General features: G+C 39.1%; 2 protein-coding genes across 4 annotated transcripts; one reads left to right on the forward strand and one right to left on the reverse strand.

The window, feature by feature from the left end:
• The first annotated feature begins 8,179 nt into the window (after nucleotides 1-8,179).
• Nucleotides 8,180-15,490, forward strand: LOC131312091 (uncharacterized). Of its 3 annotated transcripts, none has more exons than XM_058339825.1 (5): nucleotides 8,180-8,663; nucleotides 12,971-13,021; nucleotides 13,365-13,430; nucleotides 13,525-13,593; nucleotides 14,744-14,865. In XM_058339825.1, the coding sequence occupies exons 1-5, from the start codon at nucleotides 8,307-8,309 to the stop codon at nucleotides 14,762-14,764; spliced, it is 564 nt and encodes a 187-aa protein (XP_058195808.1). In that variant the 5' UTR covers nucleotides 8,180-8,306; the 3' UTR covers nucleotides 14,765-14,865. The 3 variants fall into 3 exon arrangements, with proteins under 3 accessions (XP_058195808.1, XP_058195806.1, XP_058195807.1); XM_058339823.1 differs by having other exon boundaries at nucleotides 8,185-8,663; nucleotides 14,800-15,490; XM_058339824.1 differs by having other exon boundaries at nucleotides 8,185-8,663; nucleotides 13,368-13,430; nucleotides 14,800-15,490.
• A 790-nt stretch (nucleotides 15,491-16,280) lies between these two features.
• Nucleotides 16,281-20,147, reverse strand: LOC131312096 (acetylornithine aminotransferase, mitochondrial-like). The gene is made up of 3 exons (XM_058339830.1): nucleotides 18,959-20,147; nucleotides 17,856-18,290; nucleotides 16,281-16,946 (listed from the first exon to the last, which is right to left on the reverse strand). The coding sequence occupies exons 1-3, from the start codon at nucleotides 19,352-19,354 to the stop codon at nucleotides 16,407-16,409; spliced, it is 1,371 nt and encodes a 456-aa protein (XP_058195813.1). The 5' UTR covers nucleotides 19,355-20,147; the 3' UTR covers nucleotides 16,281-16,406.
• Nucleotides 20,148-21,666: the final 1,519 nt, after the last annotated feature.

Here is a 21,666-nt window from a genome sequence, read left to right on the forward strand (position 1 = left end):
CAATAATATATGCATTCTTGCTAGTTTTATCAACATTGTCCAATTTGCACAACCAGAAAACCCTGGAATAAATGGCCAAGAAAATGAGCTGGATTATCCTCAAAAATAACAGGGCAAGTTTTGAAACCACCACTGTCAAATCAGATTGAAAATCATGTCACCTGTGTAAGGAGCTAGAGAATCAATTTTTTATTTTATTTTTCATTTACATGCTTTGAATGAGGCCTCAATCTGAGTTTCACAAAATGTACAAATTCATTGGAAATTAATTTCATCACATGATCTGTCACTTTCAGTTCAATCCCAATCAGGATATATCACAAAATTAATTCTTTATATAGTATGTTTTCGATAGCTAGTCATGGAAATTTCTGTTTTAGTATCCTCACCCCATCTACCTGCCCAACCACCATCACATCCTCCTCACAATGTGTATGGCGGCCAAGATTTACAAGTACTCTCATTCAATCTAATGGAGGATCTTTTTTCGTTTTTACTCTTTCGACTCTGAACATAATGTCTGTTATAAGATTCTTATACAATTATATATCTTCAAACAATCTATTTCGATTCGGAGGTTGGGGTCCAAACAGGTCTCATCGGTTTAGCTCTGTATTTCTGAACAAGCCACTCTCTCTCGCTTTTGTGGAGATTTGAACCGTTGAGGGGTTGGGGAGGATTGTCAGTGAACTGTATGATTACCTGAGATCGCGGTGCTGGCAATAGATGGTGTTTGTTGACTTCCAAATGATACAAATATATGTGTATATATTACTCTCCATATGTGGATATAAAGAGGAGAGGATGGAGGGACTAGAAGAAGGGTTAGGTAATGTGGTATGTGATAGGGACAAGCTTGCAAGTGGGGACAAATGGGAACGGCGGAAACTAGGGTGGCAATGGTAGCGACGTTGGCAATTTCGGGCTGAGCAGGTTTGAGAATGAAAAAAGGATGGTTATTACAAGATAGTTGGGGGACTAAGGTCTCATTCCGCTAAGGTTATTGTTTTTTAGACTTGATTAATTTGGTGTTGGTAATGAGAAAAGAAGGGGGTGTGAATATAATTTCCAGCGAGTCATAAAGTAAAAGACAAATATACCCTTGTGGAATCAAACAATGTGGAGCTAACAAATGTGTCCGTGACAAGAAAACCACCCTATATTCGAGGGTTTGACATGTACTCCTATGTAGGAGCAAAACACAACAACCTCCTAGATTTTTCTGAAAATAAATACATTCCCACAAAGGCAGTAGTTATAAAGATGGATCCAACTGTATGAGATAAGGAAAAAAGGTTAGTAAAATGTCTTAGTCAGATCTCTTGTAGGGTAACCCACATCAAAAAGGACTTGTAATCTAGTGTGCCTTTTTTTACGACGGTCAGGGTGTATGGGCCAATATATGCGCGTTTGGATTATTCTCTTCTCCGGTCAACGGCAGGTCATCCATGTCGAAACTAGGGGATTCAAAGGGATTTCTCTTTTGCGACCTGATCCCAAAATGTTGCCAAATTTCGAATTTAGAACACTTGAGTTTGCAGCTCATGCCTATCGTCACGTGAGCTATCCCATAGGTTCTAGTGTGCCTTTCAAACTCCACCAGATAAGCAGCAAAATAACCAAATACTAATACTCTTAGAGAAAAATGATTTCACTACTCACCTTAAATCAATGCAAACTTTTTATTTTTGTCTTTCATTCATGTAAAATTACCATTCATTTATTAGCTCTCTGTTTTTCACACATGTGAAAGGCCAATCTTGTACTTTAAGGAGAGTATGGATTACAAAAGACGAGCAATGGTAGGAACTCAATTTTAGAACATAATTGTGTTCAGACCGTTTAATACATCGACCACATGCATCAAACGATTCTTGACACAGTTAAGTTCATAATTTGTGAGAAATGCAGATGGATAAAAAGGGAAGGCCAAAATCACTTCCCCACGTGTGGGTGTGCTACTTATGGGCAATGCAAATAGCCAGATAATGCTACTAAAATCACTTTCCTACATTAGGTATATATATGCTACTTATGGGCAATGCCAGTAGCCAGATAATGCTACTAAGTACTAACTAGTATAAGTAAGATTCGATTGGAATTTTTAAAAGTGGGTAAATAATTCAGGAGTCCGGATCAGCTTACGCGCACCTCGACTAATTCTGAGAAATCAATCACACCGCCCACCTGCAGGGTACCAGTTAAAGACTTAATTAAAGCCGAAGTAAAACTCTGTATGAACTCAACCCAAATGAGTTGATTGCACCCGAGAAGTTTCGAACTTGAGATTTTAAAAAGGAGCAAACTCCAAAAGTATAAGTATTTTAAGTTTATGCACAGTAAGATGCACAATTCCGAGACGCAGCATGTGCATGTTAGTTTGACTTCTGTTTGTAAACGTACAAACAATAATTAGAGGATTGATAATGTTAATAGTCTCATCATATAATTAGCATGATAATGTAGGTAAAAGAGGTTGTCAACTATGTAGCTAAACTGCACAGTGGATAAATAATTAATTCCTGAGATAGAACTACAGTTCCAATTATGATAAATTCCTGAAAACAACCAAAGCTGCTACGGAAACCGACGGGGAAACAGGGCAAAGAGCAGGCGAGATCAATAGAAACCATCAAGAAGATGATAAAATCTGAACAAAGATGATCACTTTGTACAATAAACTGAGAGTATAAAATCCCCTTTTCCCCAATCAGCCAAACCAACAAAATATACACAAAACAAGGAGAAACAATCAAGAAAAGAAGGGAAACAAATGAGGCAAAAGATTTTCATGTGATTATCCAGTTGTGTAACTGAGAGTCTATTAACGGATCACACCAGTTTCCACAACGTGTCAAAATGAAGAATTAGTACAGATTAAATCGGCCGCTGCGTATATAGCATGTGTTTATAACCTAGAGTCTGCATTACCAATTCCCTTAACGCGTGCCCCTATCAGTTTGGCATTGAGGAAAGAAACAGAAGAAGATGAGAATGTAAACAATATTTTGTACAGTGAACTGTGAATTAAGAGCCCCTTTCCCCGATTTTCATTCTTGATAGATCAGAAATCCATTGTTTTCAAGAAGAACTGGACTTAATTGGGCCCAACTGCCCCATAACCAACCATCTACTAGACTACTCATGAGTACTCCAATTTGGGCCAAGAAAACCCAAGATGAAACCAATTTGGGCCAAGATGAAACCCATTTGGGCCCAACTGCCCCATAACAAAATGAGTAATAATAATAAAACCACTAAAAAGGACTAGTAATTTCCACATTTATTTTTCTATGTGAGCCATTCTGTATTTTTTTTCCTTAATATGATCATTGGCTCATTTTTTTAGACATGATAATGCAGTAAATTTCACATTACGTATAAAAAAATAATATTGTAAATTTAAATGACTAGGAATTAAAAAGGCAAAATTTTAGAGGGCCAAATAGGGAGTCAAATATCAATTTTTCATTCAAAAAAGGAGAAATCTCATGCGTGTTCACCTATTATTGAGAAGACATGCTATTTTTTTCCCTAATAGGCCAGATTTATCATAGAATTCTTTAATTCACCTAACGTATTCTTCCTCTGATTATCTTTAACCTCAAATTAAGAAGAAAAAAATGATTAAATTGAGACTAAAAACAAGGAGGAAAAAAAAAACTGTCCAGCGGGATTGTTGTGCCTCCGAGGGACAAGAGATGTGTTGTTCCCTTTCAAATGGTTACCATTTTCCGGTGAATGAATTAATATGAGAAAAAATCACATTTTGGGTGACTTGCGAAGTTTGTCATGTTCCCCAAAATTGATCGGACGACTCAAGTGTTCTTGACAAAAAAATAGTCATAATTTAAAAATAAAATTTACAAAATGGTTTCTCCATAGACCCTTGATAACACCCATTTGAATGGCACAATGCTCTACTGCTCCTCGAGGCAGGACCAGCTCCAAAAAAAACATTCTCCAAGAAAACAAACCCCAAACCCTCCCACCTTATGAAAGATAAAACTCCAGGGTTTTGGCTAAGTAAGTATGAGAAAGTAACTAAAGGGTTTGCTTCTTCTAAGAGGTTGCAAGTACGAATCCCGTGAAGCCCAAACACTCCAAATCCTTAGGGCCACTGGAGGCTTGCTCCGTTCTTGACTTCAAGGTCCCAGAATTAGTCGATTAGTCGAAGTGCGCGCAAACTGATTCGAACATCCAGTTATTAAAAATACTTACAAAAGATAGTAGTACAAAGTAAATAAAGTCCCAATGTGCTCATTTGGAAAAAGTAACAAGAAGGTCAAATCTTCCTAAGGTACACCAATAAATTATTCCCTTGTACTGTGTACATCTTCAACTTGAAGATGAAGCGGTATCCATGGAAGGCTTGAACTCGTGGTTTGGAGACGCGAGGTAAAAGCACCACGACTATAATTTTGAAAGATTGCAACCTCGTACGTTGGGGACGGGAGGGAGGTTCCGAGGTTGTGGCCTTGTGAATTCGCGTTCCGTAGTCGCAACCGTGGCTTTAGAGTTATGCCGTTCCGGTGGATCTGGTCTCACATTTTGGAAACGGGGGGTTGGACTTTGGAGCACCACGACTTTAGAACTAAACGCCGCCAGTTTTGAGAGATTCTGACCTCGCACGTTGGAGACCGGAGGTCGTGGGAGAGTCGGATCACAGCTTTAGTGTTATGCGGCGCCGTTTGGATATATACGGATCTCATTCCGTGGTCGAATCTCCCGTAACTTGTGATCTACGCCACGCAAAATCTACTTTTCTTATGATGGACATTCCCCCTGGTCCACAAGCCCAACACGAAACCTATTTGGGCCGAACTGGCCCACAACCATCTACTAACCGGGCCGAACTGGTCCACAACCATCTTCAAAAAACCCATTGAAATGGTTTCGTTTTTTCAACATAAAATGATGATAATGTTTGTAAATCATGGATTTTTTTCTCCACCGCACGTAGTCTTCCTCTCACTATCTTTAACCTAAAATTTGGCAAAAATTAAGTAAGTTGAGACTAAAAATAAGAAGGAAGAAAACGGACTAGGGGATTGTTATGCCCGCGAGAGACAAGAGCTAACATGTTGTTCCCTTTCAGATGGACACCATTTTTCGGATGTATGAATTAATTTGATCGAAAAATTACATTTTGGGCGACTCGTGAAGTTTGTCACGTACACCGAAAATGGGATCGATCGGACGACTCGACATGAATGAAAGACGTGTTCTTGGAAAAAAAAAATAGTCGTAATGCAAAGATTAAATTTACGAAATGACTTTCTTCATAAACCCGTGGTAACACCCATTTGAATGGCACAATAATCTATGATTCCTTGAGGCACACCAAGACTCATCTCCAAAAAAAAATACACTTTCTCCAATGAAAACAAACCCCTAAACCCTCCCACCTCATGAAAGCTAAAATCTCATGGGGTTTGGCCAAGTAGGTCCGAGAAATCAACGCCCCTTGTTACAACTCGCTCCAACTGATCTGTTAACCCTTTAGCCTAATTACATGACTCAAAAGATTAACCTCAAGTTCTACGGTAGCTGTTTGGGTTTCCTTATATATCGAATCCAATTTCGATATTTCATCGATGTGGGATTGGGTTGTCACACCACTAGACATTTGCACCGTCGTTGGGTTGCCACACCACTGGACATTTGCACCGTCGTTAACTTCAATTTTCAAGATGAAATTAGTCGATGTGCGAGTAAGCTGGTCTAGACACCCCCTTTTAAAATAAAATAAAAAACTTATGAAAGATAAATACGAACAAATAAGTTCCAATGTGGTCATTTGACAAAAGTAACAAGAAAGTCAAATTTTCCTGTAGGTATAGCAGATAATTAGTAAAATGCAATAGGGAAGCACATTTTTAATGTTTTTTTTTTTCTTCTGCGCTGCTTAGGTATCAGAGCCAATAAACCCGTGAGCGGCTTGTGGAATATAGAAAAAGGAAAGCTTTACTATACGTGAATAAGATACCACTCATTTTAATTATTCTAGTAGTTTTTTTTTTTAAGAAAAAAAAAAGTCAAAACTCACAAACTGTTGACAAATTTGTCAGAACGAATTTCCATGTATCATGGGTTGTTTCAACCAATGATCGTTAAAAAAGGTCAAAGACAAGAAAAAGAAAAAAAAAAAGAAAATAGTATGTTTTCTAAATTGCAAATGTAATTTGAGAATTGTGTTTTGTTTTTGTGTTTAATGGACCTTTTTCTACTTTTAAGATTCTTTTCCTAGACCGCGAAAAAAAAAAAAAATTTCTTATCACGAGCTATAAACCATTTTACTTGATATTCCGATGTACCAAAAAAAAAAACCAATTTTATTGAAACAAACCATATTAAATCAATTGAGTCGAGCTTTAAGTTATGATCAATTGGGATCGGTCACGTAAATCCATTTTCTCGATTGAGCTCTTCCGCGGACAGTCGTGTTCCGCTGTGTCCAAGAAATCCATGTTTTTCCCAAATAGCGCATTTAAAGACAATTTTGGGTGTGCCCTTCTACAATTTTACTAGAACCACTCCGGAAAATACTAAAAAGAAAAATACTAGTAAAGGACATAACTGCCATGGCAAACAAAGCCCAAAAGTAGAAACAAACAAAGAGCTTTCAAATCAATTTGTCCATTTTGAAACATTTTCCCGTCTACTTCGATCCCACTGTTCAGTTTTTCGGTGGCAGTGGCAGTGGCACCGTTCATAATTTCATGCACGCAAAGCCCGGATCTGGAGCGTTGTAGTGCATCCTTCGTACTACGTTCGTCTCGATAGTGGATGACTTAAATTTTCATTCGAACAATAAATGATTAAGATTTGTAAAAATTTAGATTAAATCCGAACCGTTTGTACTGATATGAATGACCTAATCATCGGCCACACTACACGTTGTACTACAGCAGCTGCAATCCCAATCCAATCCCACATAGCCTCCGGACCCCACACCCCACACCACCGAATTTCCACCTCCACCCCTAAAGAATTCACAAAATTACAATTCAATCCAATGGCACCATAAGCACGTGGCCCAACATTCCTCAACTCAACCGGTCCCTCACTTTCCCTTATCCTCCATATCATACCAAAATCACTGATTCCAACCAGGGCCCTCAAAAAAGATTCAAACCGCTCATTTCGTAGCTCTTTCATTCATAAACATTTACGTAAAAAATTACTAACTTGATCAAAAAATATGTAGATGCATGAAAACAATCATTTAAAGTGGACAGTAAATATGATTTTGAGCATAAGTTATTAACTTTAAAAGATTTGTTTATATTTGTATCAGATTTAAATCAAGATTTTTTTTCGTAAACGTGTTTTAAAAAGTAAGTGCTACCAAATGAACGGCTCGGATATTTTTTTAAAAAGTTCAGAATTGAGCCAAAATAACGTACTTAAGCCTAGTGCCGGGATAATGGTATGGAGGGGAGCTTAACCCCAAATCAGCTGGTACTCCAGAAAGAAAAAGGAGCATTGCCAAAAGCCGTACTATAGCTGCAAATGAAGCCTAAAATATAGGCAGGCGGTGAGTGCCACGTCTCACTGGTGGGCCCATAACACAAAAGGTGAGAGAAAGAGAGGGGGGCGAAAGAAGATAATTGTGATTTAAAAAAGAGAGGAAAATATGTGAAAAAAAAAAAATTGAAAACCAAACAAGGAAAATTTGTTAAAATAAAACACATTTGTCTTGAAATTTTGTCTTAAAGTTTTGCACACGCAACAAACTCAATGTGCTAAATAAAATGAACGATTTTAATTGCCTTATTGAGCTCGACATAAGATCTTTATGCGTGTGTCAAAAGATCTTCCGTGCTACCGCAGCGTCTTCCAATTAGGATTTCATCTAATTTCTCCTGCTACAAGACAAAAAGAAAAGTTCGCATTCATCGGATAGAAAAATTCCAGAAATCTCTTTTCAAATGAACCCAAAAATATTACTAGTCTATTTTGACCTTATTTTTTAAAAAAGAATAAAAGTTTAACAACTAGTGAAAAAAAACCTAAAAAAGGGAAAAATAAGCCAAACACAAATGATTTATGACAAACATCAGCTCGCCCATACACATTGCAACAACAACAAGGGTTGTCAATTGGCATCTACTCCTCCCATCTTTGGTACACCACATATATAACTCCCACCCAGGGCCCCAACCCCAGTACACGCCCATTCTTTATGACTCTCTCTCTCTCTCTCTCATATTCAGATTTCCTTCGCCACCATTCTTCCATTTCTCTCTCTCTCTCTCTCTCTCTCTCTCTCTCAATAGTGACTGCAAAAGGGTCCAAAAAGCATGAGTGACGAGGATTGGGTGAAAGCGGCGATGACCGACGACTCCGTCGTGGTGGAGCTCCTCTTTCGTCTCCACCGGTCCACGCCGCCGCCGCCGTCGAAGAAAGGCTCGCACCCTTCTCGTCCTCTCGAGTGGAGCGTCAGGCAGCGCCGCTCCAAGCCGATTCCCCACCAAGCGGCTGAGAAGAAGAGAAAGAAACCCGCCCCGACGGCGAGGGACAGCCCCACCACGCCGCTCTCGTGGAGCGGCGGCGCCACCTCCGTCAGCGGCGGCTGCTCCGCCTCCGCCGCCGCAGCCGATGGTTTCGAGGAGTCGAGTGTGTCGCCTGCCAAGAGGACTGACGCTGCTAGATCTAAGGTTTGTTTATGTGTTCTTAATATATTTTATGGTCGCCGGCGAATGGTTCACTTGAGTTGTTGTCATTCGTCTATAAACTAGTTTTCCAAAAATACCCCTTTATTTACTTAGTTCTAAAAATATTTGTCCGGTCCGCAAAACGTGAATTTAAAATTTTGAATTTTTTTCACAAAATAAAAAAACTTATTGATAAGTCAGATGAAACTCGTTTTTCATGGGAACTTTTATTTTTATTTTTTTTCATTGAAACTGGAGCGTGCTTCTTTGGGGGGCCTTAAATCTCGGGTGTATTGTGATGGTCGGGTCGAGTTTATTTACTTATTTCGTAACGGTTAATTTTCTTACTTTTTTATTTTAAAAAAAACGATTATTTTCTGGTTAGTTTAAATATGTTCACAAATGATCTACATGGAATGTTATAAATTGATGACTGATCAGCAAAATAACGACCCAATAACGCCACTATGTCCACGCCAATCCACATTTTTTTGGAAAAAATACTTTTGATGCGGATGTCTAAAGACAAATCTGGACACAGATGCGCGGTGATTTCACGAGCACTGTGTGAGATTAAATGTGTTTTGAACGACTTCGAACACATCTGAATCTGTTAGGTCAGATTGTCGCTGTTTTAGTAGTTGGGCTGAATTCTGACAAAAATATAGGAAATTTATATTGCGGTTATTTATTTATTTATTTATTGATGACGCTCTATTTTGTTCATAAAGTTAGTTACTAGTAACTTCACGTTGAAAGTGAAGCGGAACAGAGCGCGATTATCAATTTCCAAAATATATCATCCACGTTCTATCTCGCATGTCTCGAGAATTTCCATGACCACTCTTGTCATTTCACCCATCTAAACGGTGGCAGGTCATCTCCGGCGGACAACCGCTCCTTCTCACATCTGATGACATTCTAGGCTTCCATTTTTTAATCATTACTCACACTAATTAATTTACGATATTCTCCTTATACCCACTTTTGGTCATTGGATAGCCCGTAGCCGTGCTGCCAACATTATTCTAGTATATATATTTGTAAATACAACTTTACTATTTTCATTTTAACTATATTTTCAATTACAAATTTTCAACTGTTTTTAAAAGTTCATTAAATTCACAAAAATACGTTATTTTCTCAATTGAAGTTATATTTGTTCTATTTTCGAAACCGGGATCAAATTAATTGCTCTTTTTGTAAGTATCATTACCAAAATAGTAAGCAACAACGGATTATTAGACTAAATTTGAGATAAACGGATTGAGTCTTCAAAATCAGATAAAAAAATATTTTGAATGCAGATGTCTGGACACAATCCGATGCGTGTGGATTTCAAATGTTGCACGTAGAATCCACGTGCATCGGACCACTCTCGACATATGCCAGAGTATATTTTATAAAAATCAGAATATGTAACACTCTTTATTTTTATTTTATGAGAGAGAAAAATGATGACTTTACTTCAACGCATAAATGGTCAGAAGATTGAAATGACTAATCACGTTTTCTTCTCTCACTCCCACCACTTTCCGCTCACCAGCCGAAACCCATGATTGTCAGTCTATCTGCGTGGCATGCTCGATAGTGAAAAGACCAGGAAACCCTTGGTCTGAAAGGGTAGCTTCGTCAAGCCAACAGTTCTGCTTCCACTGTTTTCTAGGAGAGCTGACACAGAAAATGTCGGAGGTCTTTTCTGTTATCTGCGGACCGGTATTTCGTTCGTTTGGTCATGGGTTTGTCAAATGACGGAAAAGCCACTCCCCTAGAGTCAACTCTCTCACCGCACGGACCCACACGCGAGGGCAATTTGGTCCGTGAGTAGCCTTTTTTAGGTACTTGCGTGTTTAAATGGCAAAAAGGTCTCCGTAATAAGTTTGGTGTAGTGTTGTTAGTGGTTGTGTGGGAGGAAATGATCCCCTGTAGTCGCCTCTGTCTTATGGTAGGAGTATTTATGATCTAAATGTTTGGGCTTTGGGCTCTCTATAGTCTATAACACGCATCCGGGGATGCTTCAAAGCGCTGTAGATTGCCTGGCAGGATGCACCTGGACCGTCCATTTCAGCAATTAACGGTTCAGATTGAAAACAAACTCTTCCAAGGGAGGGAAGAGTTCATTTTTAATCGGGCCGTTGAAAACATTTTGGATGGCTGTGGTGATGAACTACAACGCTCTACAGGAAGCTGCTTTGCAGCATCCCCGGATCCCGTCTCAAACTGAAATAGCACAAATGGGATCTAGATAGTTTTGGATTACTCTTGAAGACACGACTGGAAAAATTCTTGTTGAGAAACAACCAAGAAAGTACAAAGAAAATCAACTAGTACAAAGCTGGAAAAAGAACCCGAGTCCAAATCCTCTCTATTTACAGATGAGTTCTTTTTGCTAGTCTATTATAAAGGATACCAAAATAAGAGAGCCCCTCTAAAATTCATAATTTTGGGGGGCCTAAATAAAGCGACTGCACCCATCTTGAGCTTTAACTCAGAGTCGGCTCTATACCAGGTTTCGTACATTTTTTACAGTTAGATCAAGTGAGAATTTTTCTATTGTTAAAAAATCTCATGGAAACCTGGTACATGGAAATTTAAGTAGAGAGGTCATAGGATTCCCCCCTCAAGCAACAAAAAAGAAAAGAAAGAAAGGCCAGTTTTTTAAGTTAAAGCCATCTGTATTTTGTACACAAGGCATGCGTATCACAACTGCGTTTATTAATCTGTCCATTTAATCATTGGATAGATGGATGGATATACTAGTAGGTAAAGACAAATATGGGTTATGGATAGTAGATATAACTTGGCAGCTTGATCAAAACCGTTCTTTTTATGGAGGAAAATACTAGTAGTATAGTACAACTTCAAAAGTGGAAGAGTTTACTTTAATGATTCTCTGTAAAAAGGATTAGAAGGGCCTTGAAATTTGATTGGGGCTGTTACAGTGACAGCCTGTTTTCTTAGCTTTCTTTCTTTCTTCCTTTTTTTTCCTTTTTTTTCTTTTTTTTTTGCTTGGTGGGTCCAGGAAAGTAGAATTCAAAATTCAAAGTCAAAACAAATGTTTCATGCCATGAGGGTTGGAAAATACCATTTGCAAGTGTTCTTTTTAGGTTATGATTAAAAAAAAGTGCTCTTTAGATGCAACAGAGGGAATTGCATTAGATCTTGTGGTGGGGACCATTTTGGCACCCCACAAAAAAAATACGAGTGTTTTAAGCTGACAAGTGTTACCAAATCAAACTCACCAACTAAACTATAGGGAAGTTGCCGATCAAAAAAACTATAGGGAAGTTTGTCCTATTTGTTTGTCACCTGTGCTTGGCCAATTGGGTACCAAAAAAGGTTGGCCAAGTGGCACTATTTGACCTCATTCAAACACTCTTGCCACAAAGTGTATACTTATTTACCCATATACCGATAATCCTATCGTACTCATATTTCATAGACATACAGTTCTTTGCATGTTCTATGAGGCAAACAATTCGGATCATAGTTTTGGGCCCGAGATGTGGACGAAAAGTTAGAGTATGGAGGGATGAGGTATGGAGAGGAGCTCATTCCTTGGCCAATTGGGTACCAGAGATTGTTGGCCAATTGGCACTATTTCACCTCATCCAATCACTCTTGCCAGCGATTTTGAATTCCTATGGGTTGGGCACACCACTGACGTGGTGTTCATATAACTTCAAAATAATTGCGGGTTATTTTCACAATTAGAAGTTGCTTATTTTTATAGTAGGAGACGTTTCACATGTTGAGCTTTGCTTCTTTCTCTGGCATTATCCAATTGATGAGACTTTGTTTAGTTCATAGTTTACAATATTGCAATATCTGAGAAGGAAAGGGTTACATGGATCTGTATCTGTGTTATTGAAGTACTTAAGATGTTCCTGATGGGAAAGTGTCTTGCTCTTTCGTAGTTGATGGTATCAGTCTATCGGATTTGATTCACAAAACCTCCCTTATCTTACATGGATCGTGGGAAGGATATACGCTTATGCAATTATATTAGTTAAGTTCCTAGACTGGAAAAGTTTATTTTGCCCCATTAAAGTGGTTCGTTAATTTATCTCCCACTTGCAAAGGAAATGTGGACCCGGCCATGACTGTCATGTTACAAGGCTAATGTTTTAACTGCACATCTTTCAACTATCTCAGTTTTGTGATGCTTGGACTTATTATAAGAAAAGTTTATGTTCTTCATTTGATTTGTTTGGTTTTTATTGGTTTATTGGCAAATCAAATTAAATAGGTACCAACAAAGAGATTTTTACTTTATTATGTGATGATATCTGAATGATTGGTATGTGCAGGTCACTGCTACAAATGAAACAACTACCAACAAGAGGGCAAAAAAGAAAAAGGTAAAATTCTGGTCTTTATGAGTTTGGTTCTTGTAAACTCTTGTCAACTTCATAGGGCATTGGGCATCCTCCATAATTTTTCCGAAAGCATAAAATGCTTACATCGACCAATCAAGTGACAATCCCCAGTCTTGTACCTCTATTTAGACAATGAAACTTTCAGAGGAGAATGATATACACACTTCATAGACTATGAATTACCCAATTGATTGTTGGGAACACATGATGTGTAACATAGACTGACCTGTCATTCAAGACTTTTGGATTAGATTTATCTCTCGATTTTCTTTTTTTGCTTCTCTCTATTGGTTTGATTAGCATACTGTCGTTTGCATGGCTTTAGCAGACCTTGGCTGAACTTAAAGAAGAGGAGATCTTGCTCGTAAAGGAAAGAAGGCATTTGAAGAGGGTATGTTTTTCTTGAGCTTATATACCGAGTTGTCCATGGTATTGTGGTACTTGGAAATCTTGAAGATTAGTGTGTAAATTCCCTGTCTGAGCAGGAATTAGCAACCTTACGTGCCACTGTTGAGAAACAGAGAGCCACAAATGAAAGCCTGAAGAGATTGAAGGTTAGCATGTTACTGATTCTTGTTCTCAATCCTGTTTACGGTTTCAGTTGATTGGATCTTCACTGACATACAATTAATGAACAAAATCTACTTGTTTGGCAATCATTCAGTAAACCCCTCTACAAGTTTAGAAAAGTACTAGTATTACATATTTGTTTGAGATAGTTTTATGTTGTTTTAATTGGAAATCTGATTGAGTGAAGCACTTTATGTCAAAAGATGTGTTGAAATCCTGTTATGACACTAGACAAACTTGGGGTTCGTTTCTAGTTTTTAGGTCATCATTAAGGACATAGCCGTCAGAATAGTCCAAGTATGTCCTGTGTAATTATCTTGCAATCTCAACTGATGTCATTAGATAAATATGGAAATCGGAAAGGCATTACATTTCTGCCTATGTTAGAAACCATGTGATGATGCACTTATGATCCGTATGGTGATTTACTAGTATGGTGCAAGTCTTTGTTAGACAATGAGCGTCTCAAGACTCTCAACCATGACATGAAGAACTAAAAGATGCAAACAGATAGCTCAAACTTGAATACTCATTTAAGTAGAAAGCTTATTTCATCTTTTTTAATGCTCACGAAAATGATTTGGCTGGTCCGTTTTTCTCTTCGCTGTTTTTTCAATTGGGATCCTGATTGGTTCAAGCATTGCCAGGCTTCTGTTCCTAACTTGATATGCCAGAGATCCTTATATTCATGCACAAAGGCATAGCTTTAGAGGGCTCCAGAGTCCTGACAGATAATTACGTTAGAGTTCCCTCTAGACACTGAATACCTTTTCTTCTTTAGATGATCTATAGACTATACAACTGGAGTTTCTGGTAACACCGGTCGAAAACAAAATCCTACTGAATGCTTGACATTAATTTATCTGCCTCGTAAATTCTCAAGGAACTTCCTTTTGAAGCACAAGTATCACTTCGACAGTTTGAACAATCAAATGGCGTCCCTCAATTAGTTAGACTTATTTAAACAAGGCACACAGTTAAAAGCCGAAAGTCTGAAATGCTTAGTTTGAAGTTCCAGTTTTTAACTAATCCACGGTATTCGTAGTATATAATCTATATGCACATACTCCTTACACTTGTCTATGATTGTTTCCTTTTTCCTTCCCATTCTGCTGATAATATTCCTATCTGCAGACATTACTTTTGCAAGACTAACATCTAAGACAATGTTTGGAACACTTGTATTACAGCTCAATTTCGAATCACAGCCACTGGTGGAAAGTGTTAAAGCGGTTGCACCTATTGAAGCGAGCCCTGGACAAACACAGCAAAACATAGCATCTTGTGACCCAATGCCTCTGATCTTGCCGCCGGAAGTCAGAATAGATGACCACGAGGACACCAAGCAACAACCGCCTACACCAAAGGTTTCTTCCGAACTGCAGCCAAATCAGGAGAATAAGTTTGCGGTACCTGATCTAAATCTACCGCTCGACGACAATTTCAACTCGTGAGGTCTTATATAGAGTTAGCTAATATTGATCAAGCATATATGGATAACTTGTTTCCTGGATGAAGTGGGATAAATGTGCGGAAGCAATTATATCCAATAAGTGCTAACCTTGTTGTAGAGTAATCTGTGCAACTGTTAACTCCGGAGTCCAGAGGCGTTTCCTTCGCTGCTTCCCAAATGGAAAGCGGAAGTATTTTTTTTTTTACCCCGTTTCTGAAGGTTCTGAGGGTAGCCCTGAGATCGTAACCTAGTAGATGAACCACATAATATTGTCACGGGTTTCTACACTTCACTGGAAATCTTTTGGCGCCGACCCTCATTCCTTCAGTTCCCTTTCGATGAGTATTAACAGATGAGTTGTACAATATTGTTATAGATGATCAAATGCTGGATACCTTTTTTTATAGGAACTATTTCATCTCATTTTTCATTTCTTAGCCCTGGTTGGTGAAACAACTGTGAATGCTTTTGATTGTGCAAAGAAAGAAGGTGGTTAACTGTGTGCTGTAATAGCTGTGGATGGAGATAAGTGCCTGGTTGAATTAGGGATAATGCAGAGAATGGTGATTAGAGATTCGGTCGTGCAATTTATGTGGCCATAATGTTGACAGAAATGAATTGACATGGAGTACCCAAGTCATAGGTCTGCAAACGAGCCGAAACGAGCTTTGTCAAGCTCGAGCTCGTCTCATTTACTAAACGAGCCAAAAACTCAAGCTTGAACTTGGCTCGCTTCGTTTATTAAACGAGCCGAGCTGAGCTCACGAGCTACTCGATTCATTTACAGCCCTTCCAATGACCATGTTAGGTGAACGTAAATACGCAGAAGGGAGTTTACTATTTGATTTGGAGAATCAGTCTTCTTGTTTGGGTTTTTTTTCTATTAAAAAACTCGAATGGCTTGCAGATAGGTTTAGTTTTTGCGTGTAGTAGTAGTAGAAATTTATTTGTGTTCTGCGAGGCTCTCCCAATGCATTTCTTTTGCTATTGTTCAGTTTTTATTTTTGATCTTTTACAATTAACGAAAATATTCTTCCGCCGTTAAAAAGCAAAAAAAAAAAAAAAAGGGTCTAAATATGCTAAAAATTAAACCTAATTGGTAAAAGTGGGACACTAATTCGACAAATAAAGACCTCCATTTTTACTTTTAAAGTCTCTTTTCTCAATTTGTTCAATGTGACTAGTCATTAATGTTGATCGTTGAATAATCCCCAAAAATTACTTTGTTAAGCTTACTGCGAATAATTATTGATCTAAATCACGAAGAAGGCCAATACAAACATGAAAATTCTACAATAAATCTAAGAGCGACAATACACTGACAGTCGGAATATTTTCTCCCTCCTACTTTGAGTTACTCTGATCAAGCACCGGCAAACATTCCAGCAAAATCTCCGCCGCACGATCCAATTCCCCCTCAGAAATGACCAACGGCGGCACAAGCCTAACCACGTTTCCTTTGCCCGCCGTCAATATAAGAAGACCGGAATTCCGACACGCATCCACAAGTGCCGATGCAGATACGTCGAGTTCTACGCCAACAATAAGGCCCGTTCCTCGTACTTCTCTCACATGCGAGTTTCCCCCCAGTTTTTGTATCAAGATTTCCTTGAAATACTTTCCTTTCTTGGAGACACTGGCCAAGAACTCTGGCTTGGAGATTTTACCCAGAACGGCAATGGCAGCTGCGCAAATGAGAGGCCCACCGGCGAAAGTGCTTCCATGGTCTCCGTATTTTATGGCAGAAGCGACCTTTTCAGTTAGTAATACAGCACCAATGGGTAGACCTCCGGCGAGAGGTTTAGCAAGAGTCATAATATCAGGGAATACACCATAGGCTTCATATGCCCAGAGGAGGCCAGTGCGGCCTAAGCCACATTGAACCTAGGAATAAAAAACAATAGGGGGTTTAGGTACAATGATCAAAAGCTCATCAATAACAAGAGTCAGAAAGTTATAGTTGGTTATATGAATGAGAAAATTGTCATACAAAGATGATACAAACACACTTGAGAGAGATGCAAATGTCATATCTTTAATATGTTTTTCGTAATTAAAGACATGCAGCTTCATACTTTCAGATCTCATGGCGTTCCATATGAATTAGTGAATCCAACGGTGTGTCCTGCAATATCATCGCAGCCACAATAAACATTGAAACAACAAACTATGTCTGGCTCCACCCCCAGGATAAAAAAAATTCTGACCCCGCCTCTGATATTAACTCTTTCATTTTATTTCACATGGAGCTACTATGCTACTCATGTCAAAATAACGTTTTTACTGTTAGGTCAACCCGTTCACCATTTAAACAACAGAAAACCAGCTGAAAGAAGCAAATAAAGCTATACCAACTTTCCTCTACCCTTCATTTATCTTTTTTATTTTCCTTTCGTCCCACTGTGATTAGTAAAATCAAGTAGACACTAGTCAGTAGGCTTGTGATTTAACATGCTTACAATGCGGAGGTGGTTTTGTGATCAGAGTGGCCCCTACAAAAAGAAAAGAAAGAAAATGTAAAAAGGCAAACAAGTTTCCTGAGAGCATCCGTCCAATGCATCACAAATCTCCTACTTTCACCTCGAAGAAACTTACCTCACGTTATATACCAGTGAAATAGGAGATCAAGTAACATCTCGAAGACTTTAACACACAACTCAGCAGGTCTATATAACAAAATCAATCAAGTCCGTTATAATTGTAATGATAGAACATCTTGACGACTGGAACACACAACCCAGCATGTGTATGTATATTGTTTACCAATATCATCTCCAAAAGATAGCAGCTTACCTCGTCATAAACCAGGAGAGCGCCAGCATCATCACAAGCGCTACGAAGGGCTTGCAAGAACTCCTTGGTGGCAGTGTATATGCCACCTTCACCTTGGATGGGTTCCACAAATACTGCAGCAATCTTTCCGGTTCGAATCAATTCTACAGCAGCTTGGATATTCCCGTACTCTAAGAAAGTGACACCTGGCATGACTGGTTCAAAAGGTGTTCTGTACTGCTCTTTGCTAGTCAAAGCAAGAGCACCCATGGTCCTCCCATGGAAGCTGTTACTAAATGAAATAAACTCTGCAGGTGGCTGTTTCACATCCGGATTCGAAAACTTTTGGAATTTTCTCGCAAACTTAATAGCAGCTTCATTTGCTTCTGTTCCGCTGTTTGAGAAGAAGACACGGTCCGCAAAAGAAGAATCCACTAGACGTTTTGCGAGCTCCACCTACAGCAGTTAACCATTGGCTTCTCAATAATAGATACGATATCTTTCGCATGAGCAATAAACATCACAAGAATATAGAGGGTTCAAAACATCATGAGCAAGCGGAGGCTCTGTTCTAAGCAGAGCCACCGCTTCGAGGTGAATTTGAACTACCTACCAAATCAAGGAAAATTCTAAATTCATAAACCAAAACCCAAATTATTTGATCAAGAAGGGCTAAAAATTTGCTTCTAAAATTCACTCTCTGACCCCATTGGACAGTGATTTATGTCCTCAATTACTTCTTTCTCTTCAACAGACCTTTGTGACAAAAACACAATTCGATACTACCACTAAAAATGTCACAACATAAGAAAAAAATATACCCCGAATCAATGAAAATTCATAAACATCCAAATCAAGGAAAATCCTTGAAAACCCAGATCAAGGAGAATTCATAAAAACCCAAATCTTTGAACCAAAAAGCCTAAATCTTTCTTCCAAAATCCATTGTTTGTTTCTATTAAATGGGAGTGTGTCCTCAATCAGTTTTATTTCTCTTCAACAGACCATCTTAGCATAAACTTAATCCGCCATCACCAATACCATTACACTCAAACACTACACTCAGAATTCACAGAACATAAGCATAGAAAACACAAACCCAAATCATTTGGAAAAAATCTCACCTGGGGAACAGAATAGAAGACATTGCTGACGTGGGCAAGCACATTCGCCTGCTCCGTAACAGCCCTCACCCAATCAGGATCCCCATGCCCTAACGCATTCACCGCGATCCCTGACGTCATGTCCAGATACTCCCGCCCCTCCACGTCATACAATTTACATCCCTTGCCACTCGCCAGCACCACCGGAGCCCTCGCATAGGTCCCCACCAAAACCCTCGCCTCCGTCGCCATCACCGCCTCCGCCTCCGTGGCCGCCACAGCCAAACCCGGCGGCCGCACGTCCACCGTGGCGCAAGCGATCACTCTCCCGGTGAACGGAATTCTGTGGCGGCGAATACCCGCCTCCGCCGCCGGAGAGACGATGGAGTGGTTGAGAAAGAGATGGACTGAGCTCATGGCTGTAATTTGGGTATGCTCTGGTGATGGAATTAGGGGCTTAAATAGGCGAAAGATTAGGGTTTTGACGTGGGTTTGGTTTGAATTGGTGACGAAGGGTAGAGAATATGGACACGATATTGTTCAAGAGATTCGACGCACGTTCAAGGTTTGGTTCGGTTTTCTGTTCTCAACTGCGAGAATAGGTCTTGAATGCTTTTTGCCTTTGGGGAGCACCTAATGCCACCCACTAAATTTATGGTGCCATGCTGATTGATACTGAATGATGGTTTTACCCTTGGAAATGGGTAGCAAAACCAAGGTTATGAATACCGTTCCGTACCGGTCGATACGTACTGGTTTGTGAGAAAAATGGTACTGTAACCCTTTAATACCGTTTCGGCTCCAATATCGGGCCTTACCGGAAAATACCGGCCGAGATGACATTACCGGAAATTTCGTCCGAAATTTTGCAAAACTGAGAGAAAAAAAAGAAAATACAGAAATGGAGGGGAAAAAGAGAAAAAGAAGATCGGAGCAACATTCTCCGGCGTAATCTTGCAGCCAAGGCTGTAGATCTTGTTCCGGCGGTACGTAGTAGTGAAAAAAATGGAAAAAACTGAAGGGAAATAGAGAATGGGCAGATTTGAAGTTCATATCGGAACGGAGGGAGGGAGAGATAGAGAGACCCAGCTCAGCAGATTTGTCTTCTTCGCAAGTTTACTGAAGCTGTAAATTCTTCAATCTCAATGAGTCTTCATAGTCAAAGACAAGAGAGAGAGAGAAGAGGCATCTCAGATATTGAAAAGTGAAAACAACGCCCGCCGATTCATTTCCCCTCTACAAGGAACTGTGTTCGAAGGATTGGAAAACCACTGGTTTTGGTTTTGAGCCCACCGTTGGGGAAAGCTTATTGGTTAAAAATAAATGTTAACTGATTTTTTTAAAATTGTAATAGTCTAACAGGACTTCATGTATGTCACAGGTGTGCATGTAAGGAAAAAACAAGGTTATAATAAAAGTATATATATTTTTATATTTTTAACGACAAATCCGAAAGGGTACCCGGTAACACACCATTATCGGTACGTACCGTTCCAGTGACAAATCTTATACCATGTCCGAAACGGTATTCAGAACCTTGAGCAAAACTGCTGCAAAAGGTTGAAAATCGATTGTATAGAAGATTTGCATTGTTATTTTAAAAAGATTGTCTCAGTTTAAAAATAGGGCAGTGATTTTGCCACACATTTTTTTGATAATGCCACACCCTACAAATGTATTTTTGCACCAAAAAATACACTTGCAAAATGTGGCATTATCAAAAAATAGTGTGGCAAAATCATTTCTCTAAAAATAACGGACAAAAGTTAATGATTCTACTCTTTTACTCTCCAGTCTCCAGCGGACAAGAGTTAATGGTTTTATTCTTTTACTCTTCGTTTCTAAAATTAGTTACTTGATACGAGAAAAAAATAAGCGATGACGTTCGGAAACGACTTAAAGGATGAAAAGAAAAAATAATATGACAAGTGCAACAAGAATGTTTCTTTAACAAATTGGAATCTTCAAAAGAGTTTCAGCAAATGGGGACGAAGACAAGAGAGCATATCACAACGATAAGCACTTTGGAGTTGGACTAGTTTGAATAGTCAGAACCTAACTAAAACTTTTAAAGAATGGATCACTATCTAATTCTAGTTCCCCCTTAGTCGAACGATACGAGAGGGATGAGTCGGGACGAAACCCTGAACGCATCATCAGAATCCTGAAGGAAGAAACACAAAAATACATGAGTTGAGGGTAAGATTGTAAAATCTCACGAATAAAGCGTGGCACCGTACTTTTGGAGTGTGGTATTAGTGGCTTCCCTTTTTCTTAGGGGTGACTGATGTTCAAAAAAGAGCACTGGGGGTTGAGAAAGAGTTTAGGCATTATCTGAGGGAGAAATTTGTGTGAAGAACGTGCCTTCCTCAATTTCAAATCACGAAAAAAGAAAAACTGAACCGAACTCTCTTCAAAAAAGGAAGAAAAAAATGAAACCTGGTTTAGAGTTGGACTTGATGGGCCCATTCGCAGGGCTGTTGAAAGGCCCGTGGGCTTTATTAGACGCCCACTTCCCACAGGTTTCACGGCCCACCTACAGTTCTGTCCATTGGCAGGAAGAGGGGTGCAAACGAGCTGACCTTGGTAGCGTTCAAGTTCGGCTCGTTTGCTAAACAAGGTTGAAGCTCGAGCTCAACTCGTTTGTAAACAAGCCGAGCTTAGTTCATTTAGTAAAAGAGCTTAGTTCATTTAGTAAACGAGTCTCTATAAACGATCCGAGCTTTTTC

Source organism: Rhododendron vialii, chromosome 12a (genome assembly GCF_030253575.1).
Source record: "Rhododendron vialii isolate Sample 1 chromosome 12a, ASM3025357v1".
NCBI lineage: Eukaryota > Viridiplantae > Streptophyta > Magnoliopsida > Ericales > Ericaceae > Rhododendron > Rhododendron vialii.

Bases quoted from the DNA above. Each gene is read 5' to 3' on its own strand.
- LOC131312091 (XM_058339823.1), top strand. From the start codon at position 8,307: ATGAGTGACGAGGATTGGGTGAAAGCGGCGATGACCGACGACTCCGTC. The intron at 13,022-13,364 runs GTAAAATTCTGG...GCATGGCTTTAG, and splicing joins AGAGGGCAAAAAAGAAAAAG to CAGACCTTGGCTGAACTTAA. The intron at 13,594-14,799 runs GTTAGCATGTTA...CTTGTATTACAG, and splicing joins AAAGCCTGAAGAGATTGAAG to CTCAATTTCGAATCACAGCC.
- LOC131312096 (XM_058339830.1), bottom strand. From the start codon at position 19,354: ATGAGCTCAGTCCATCTCTTTCTCAACCACTCCATCGTCTCTCCGGCG. The intron at 18,291-18,958 runs GTGAGATTTTTT...TAACTGCTGTAG, and splicing joins TCTTCTATTCTGTTCCCCAG to GTGGAGCTCGCAAAACGTCT. The intron at 16,947-17,855 runs GTAAGCTGCTAT...TTTTATTCCTAG, and splicing joins CTCTCCTGGTTTATGACGAG to GTTCAATGTGGCTTAGGCCG.